This window comes from Monoraphidium neglectum, assembly GCF_000611645.1.
Source record: "Monoraphidium neglectum strain SAG 48.87 unplaced genomic scaffold scaffold01927, whole genome shotgun sequence".
Lineage (NCBI taxonomy): Eukaryota > Viridiplantae > Chlorophyta > Chlorophyceae > Sphaeropleales > Selenastraceae > Monoraphidium > Monoraphidium neglectum.
Genome location: NW_014011701.1, coordinates 6,322 through 11,918, shown reverse-complemented (window position 1 = coordinate 11,918; position 5,597 = coordinate 6,322). Strand labels below are relative to the sequence as shown.

Genomic DNA, 5,597 nt, shown 5'->3' with positions numbered 1-5,597 from the left:
CGACCACAGCAGCAGGCGCGTCTTGACAACCGTGACAGAGCACCGACCCTGCCTTGCTGCGAGGCCCCGCCCCCCTGTCATAAATCGCACTAGGCTGGCTGCTGGACCCACGTCTGTGGCTTGCGTTTACACCTAGTGAATTCCCACCACCAGGTTGCTCTGCTTGCTCCCAGCCACCTGTGCACACTGGCAAGCTCCCTCCCCCGCACCCTTCAAGAGTACACCAGCAACCACCCTCCCCCACACCCCTCGAAACGTCCGGCAGCGTATGAAGCGTACCTGGCCAATGAGCCCCCCTGCCCCCTGGACATGGCCAAGGTGCTGCCCACTGCCGAGTACACGGGGCCCCTGCCTTGCAGCCTCGGCAGCCCCAGTGCCAACACGACCGGTGGCCCGCCGATCCCGCCGTGTGAGGTGCGGCGTCAAGGCGCCCTCCCCTAACCCGATTGACCGGCAGGGCTGCCCTCCGCAGACACAGCTGAAGCTCCATGCAAGTGGTTTTCTGGTTGAGCTAGAAGCTGCATTCACTGACGAGTGTACCCGGTGATCATTCCCCCCTCCCCTGCCCGCAGGACTTGAGGGGGAAGGTGGCGCTCGTCACAGGCGCCTCCACCGGTATCGGCTTTGGCGCCGCCAAGCGCTTGGCTGCCGCGGGCATGAAGGTGGTGGGCACGTCGCGCAACCCAAGCCAGTACACCAACAATTGCACATATGAGGTGCCTGGCGACAGGTGCAAGCCTGGTGAGGGCAAGTTGTGTGTGCATGTGCACGCGCAAGCCGTCCTGCAATCAGCACGCACGCACACATCATTTCGGGTGCACGCACAGGGAAGGAAAGCTGGCACGCTGTGCCTGAGCTTGTGCGCACAAACTCAGCGCATGCGCCTTGAGATTTCGGCGTCCAGGCCCACGTCCCCAGGGCAGACCCTGAAAGGGGCAAGGTCAAAGCAGTGTGCCCCTTTGCCCTGCTGGATGCCCCCTGCAGCCGGTTGGGAGCTGTGGCCGATGGAGCAGTCCTCCTACGACTCAATAGACAACCTCGTGCGGCGCATCAACCAGACCTACGGCCGTGTGGACCTGCTCTTCCTTAACGCGGGTGGGACGCCGTGCCAGTGGGTGTGCGGCCTGGGATGGGTGAACCCTCGCTGCCTGCTGCGGGCCCTCGTGACTTGGCGGGCGGCATTGGCTAGTAGTGCAGGGCCCCAGCCCATGGCGCTTTGGATCCTGCTGCCCCGCCCACCCTCGCTGCCACGCGCCGACCCTGCCGGCACCCCAGGGCGCGGCTACGGCTCCAGCACCTACTTCCCCAATGCCCAGGGCAGGGTGTGCAACGAGATTGGGCAGATGGAGCTGGTCATGCAGACCAACTTTTGGGGCAACGTCCGCCTGCTGCTGGCCGTCCTGCCACTGATGCCCAAGCAGGGTGGGGCCCACAATGCGTGCTTGGATGCAACTTACGCCTCTGGTACCGTGCGCACCCGGCCTGGTACATTGAAAAGACAGAGTGCTGGCAAGAACCGCCCCTCCTGCGTTGCTGGTTCACAGGTGAGCTGCGCTGCCCGGCCATTCCCAACCCAGGCCTACCCGTACCCAACGTACCATGTGTGCCCACCGGCGCTGACTGCAGGGTACGGCCGCATCCTGGCGACCTCCTCTGTCACCGCTTTCGTGTCTTTGCCGGGCGGCATGCCCTACGCGGCTTCCAAGGTGGCTGCTGCCTGTGGTGCTGGATGACTGCTGGGCCCCGAGAGGGCGGCCACATCATGCAGCCGTGTAAGACCGCCCCCACTGCACAGCGAGTGCACTACGTGTGGTAAATTACACACCACAGCATTCAATGCCGCGCACCCACAAGTCTCGACACGCCGACCCCGACGAAGCAGCTGTCTCGGCCTCAAGTGCTGCAGCCTGAGCCCCGGACCCTGAACCTGCTGATTTCCATTGGCCCGCCTCAGGTGTCCATGGCCAAGCTTGCAGAGGACTGGCTGTGGGAGCACTACGACCGGCCCACCAACATACAGTACACCACACTTTACCCGGGCAACGTGCGCACCAACGTAATCCGCAACAGCATCCCTGGTACGCTCGCAAGGGGGGGGATGGGCCAGGACGCTCAGTTTGATGAAATGACTTTCCTGGACCATCACACCTTGTGGTTGCATCCTGGCACACGGGCACTTCTCAGGTGCCACGCAAACCACAGTGCTGATCAGCAACGCAAACAACTCAGGGCATTTGCAGTCAATTGTACTGCTGTAGTGCTGTGTAAAGCGTGACAGGCAGCTAGCCGTCGACGACAACCGCTGTGTGCTCTGGCTGCATGCTGGAATGCGTGCGTCCATCACCTGTCCCCTGCACCCTGCCTGCATGCGCTCAGGCTGCAGGGACCAGCAGGTGACGGGGCCGGAGCTGGCGGTGTACGAGAACGCCGCGTACAATGCATCTTTGAACGCCTTTGCGACCGCAACTCAAGGTGAGAGGCGAATCTCCTGCTGCTGCTTCTGCTGGCCACACCAAAAGTTGTAACTCGGAGTGTTGCTGGCTGGCTCAGTCATCGTGTCCACACGCCCCAGCAGCTGACGATTGTTGGCGGATGCAGGAGCGCTGTCTCGTAACTTCCCGATTTGCAACCTGCGTTCGGCCATTGATGGGTGTGCTGGAAAAGATAAGATGAAAACCAATCACCTCCAACACCTTATCTCTTCGGCCCGGATGCCTGCACAACCGCAGCTGGCGAGGCTGTCTGGAGGGTTGCTGCCAATCCCCATCCCGCCGACCGTTACCTTCTCAATCCACCTGAGAACCTCAAATTCAGTGAGTGGTCCTGCCTCTTGAATGCATGGCACCTGTGACTCCTGGGCCTGGCTGGGCCACAACCGGCGGCAGCAAAGCTATCCAGGACAGCAGAAATGCATGCATCAACTGCATGCGCATGCCCGGGCCTGAAACAAGTCATGTTTGCATCTTGTGATCCGGCCAATGCAGTGGAACGGCGCATCTGCACACACCTGGCGCACCCCATGGAGGCGTGGCCGCTCTCCTTCCAACCCGTTGGGGCACCTCCCAACATCACAACTGGCGGCAGCAAGTAGCATGCCTCTAGCGGCTGTGTGCTGAGGCATAGCTGCAATGGAGAGAGTTTCATTGTATTTCCTTGCATGCACACAGGTGGGGAACAGTGTGAGTTTGGACATGTTGCGCCTTTGTTGTGTAGATGCCACACTCTCAATGCCAAGCTCTAGCTGCGGCACTCGTGCGGTTACCTGCCTCTGCACCTTGACATCTGCAGGGCAGAGCCAGTAGCATTCATCATGCTGTTGATTGCGGTCATCGTGTTGGTGTGCAGGTGCTTGCAGGAGGCGATCAGACGTGCCCACAGGAGCATGTGCAACTTTTACCTCTTTGCCTGCCCCGTAATACCAACTTGGTGGGGTCCTTCCCATCGTGTTGACGCTGCGCTCGCGCAAGCACTTTGCCAAATTTGACACTTTGAAGCAAAAAAATCCAGAGTGAGGTAACTCACGCCTGTCCCGCGAGGGTTCAGCGTCAGGCGTCCGTGAGCTTGCAGCAACAGCTGCAGCCCAGCCCCATCAGCCCGAGCTCAGCGCTAGCGGCGACGCGCTTCGCCAGAGCAGCCAGCGAAGTGGATTTCAAGTTTCCGGGAACAACAACAAGCTCTCATGCAACTGCTCGTCCCACAAAATTGTATTTGACGACGCCCCATCAAGCCCCGGACTAGTTACGGTGCCCCCACCCGAGTCTCACCGTCGCGGCCCTCGCAGCCAGTGGAGTCCCGCGCACTGGCCGAAACATCAGCGTGAATTCTGCAATACGTCCCGGGTGCAGCCGTACGGTAAAGCGGCCGAGATCTCTCACGCACGACACACCGGCACGCTGCTGGCGCGCCTCGCGAGCAGTGCGCTGCGCCAGGCAGCAAGGCCCCATCATGGCGCCGCAATCGCAATCACGCAAGAACCAGCAGCGAAAACGGGCGAGGTGGGTGCCAAAGCAATGCCCCGTGCGTGCCGTGCGACCACCGTGTGTCGTGTCCGGCATCCGCCCATTGGCCGGGCGTACTCCTTGGCAAAGCGGGCCCCCCAACCTTCGCGTCTGTCCGTCGGGGCTGCAGGGATCGGCAGCAGCAAGTCTGGGCTGGAATCACTGCCGCCGCAGAGGCTAACCTGGAGGTTGGGTGGGGCTGCAGCACTAATGAATACAGCCAGCGGGCCCCCTTCCTTATCACTGCCGTGAAGCATCTGCTGACCCGATCCGCGTGCCTTCCCGCTGCTTGCATGCGGCCGGGGCCGGCCAGCACACGCCTGCATGGTGACTGACTGCACCAGGGCCTGCTCTTTGCACGGCGCCCGCCGGCTGCCCCAAGCCATGCTGCATGGCTGGCTCCGCACACACCGAGCGGCCTTGCACCTCACTCTGGGACCCCCTCAATCCCCCTGTTTACGCCAGATGATCCGAGAGCTGCCTGGCTTTGCACACCTCGACATCCCTGGGCCAGCTGTGACTGGTGCCATCCTGGACAGCCCCGACCTCAATTACTATGGTGGGCTCGCGTGAGGGGAGTGCTGTAGTGCATGCTGCAATGTGGTGGGAGAGTGTGTTCGTGCTGGCATGACTTTTCCATTCGTGTGCACGGACGCATTTTCCTGTGTTTGCACATGCGTGTGTATGTGTGTGTGTGTGTGCATGCACATGAGTGTGTGTGAGCATGCGTGTGTGCATGTCCGCTTGCATGTGTGTGAACATGCGTGTGTTTGCGTGCATGCGTGAGCGCGCTCGTGTGCACATGACTCATGCTGTGTTTGCGCTGATGTCACACGGTCACAGTTATGTGGGCATGGGCAGAACAGCCCGCCAGGTCCTCGACAGGCTTTGAACACAGCTGCACGGGGCTTGCCCGACTTTGGTCAGCAAGGCAGTCCACGCGACCTCCCACAGAGCGCCAATGCAGGAGCTTTGTGCATGCCTCCTGCCTCGCCCCTCCCCTTTGCCTGCTGAGCTCTCGCTTGTCCTGGTTGCCCCGCGCCACGCCAAGGCATGCCAAGTCACGCCCACGCTCCCGTTGCTCACACATCCCACGTCCTCCTACTTCCCACCATCCACCACCCCCACAACCCCAGAGAAGCTGGTGCTGTGGCGTATCTACACGACTGCGGCGGCCGCGGCCACCAAGCCTGAGTCCGCCCCGCCAACCATCGACGTGGCGGCCCTCAACAGCGATATGGGATGGGTGGGTCGTCGTTTGAAGGGTGTGCGAGGGGTGCCTGGCTCAGTGTTACTTGTGACTAGCAGGCAGGATTTGGCCGCTGCAATGGGCATTATGGCAGTGAAAAGGGGCAAAGGGCATAGAGTGGACTGCGCCGTCCGTTTCCAGACGAAGCTGTCCAGCTGCTGCCCGGCTGCTGCTTTCGGTTGGGGCGCAACAGTCCCTAGGGCGCGGCAGGTCGCCCCCCCGCTGCTTGACATTCATCGTGCCGAAGTCGCGAGGACCTCCTTGCACACCACCCGGCTAAGCATTGGGCGTGCTCATTGCCCAATGAGTGGGCCCCTCTCCTCATTGTTATTTCCCCCCTCCCCCCTGAC

The 5,597-nt window shown here is 61.6% G+C and overlaps 2 protein-coding genes across 2 annotated transcripts in view; both read left to right on the top strand.

Moving 5' to 3' along the window:
• Positions 1-309: 309 nt before the first annotated feature.
• Positions 310-3,302, top strand: MNEG_9416 (hypothetical protein; the record flags this gene model as incomplete). Its single annotated transcript, XM_014042113.1, has 8 exons — positions 310-414; positions 573-741; positions 985-1,095; positions 1,276-1,422; positions 1,627-1,706; positions 1,955-2,078; positions 2,377-2,472; positions 3,289-3,302. The coding sequence occupies 8 exons, from the start codon at positions 310-312 to the stop codon at positions 3,300-3,302; spliced, it is 846 nt and encodes a 281-aa protein (XP_013897567.1).
• Positions 3,303-4,463: 1,161 nt separating this feature from the next.
• MNEG_9415 (hypothetical protein) overlaps positions 4,464-5,597 on the top strand; it is a gene marked incomplete at both ends in the record, with an annotated part of 5,234 nt that continues 4,100 nt past the window's right edge. The window contains 2 exons of the mRNA XM_014042112.1: positions 4,464-4,557; positions 5,135-5,244. Of these exons, the coding sequence (XP_013897566.1) occupies positions 4,464-4,557; positions 5,135-5,244 (204 nt within the window). The remainder of the gene's footprint in view (positions 4,558-5,134; positions 5,245-5,597) is intronic.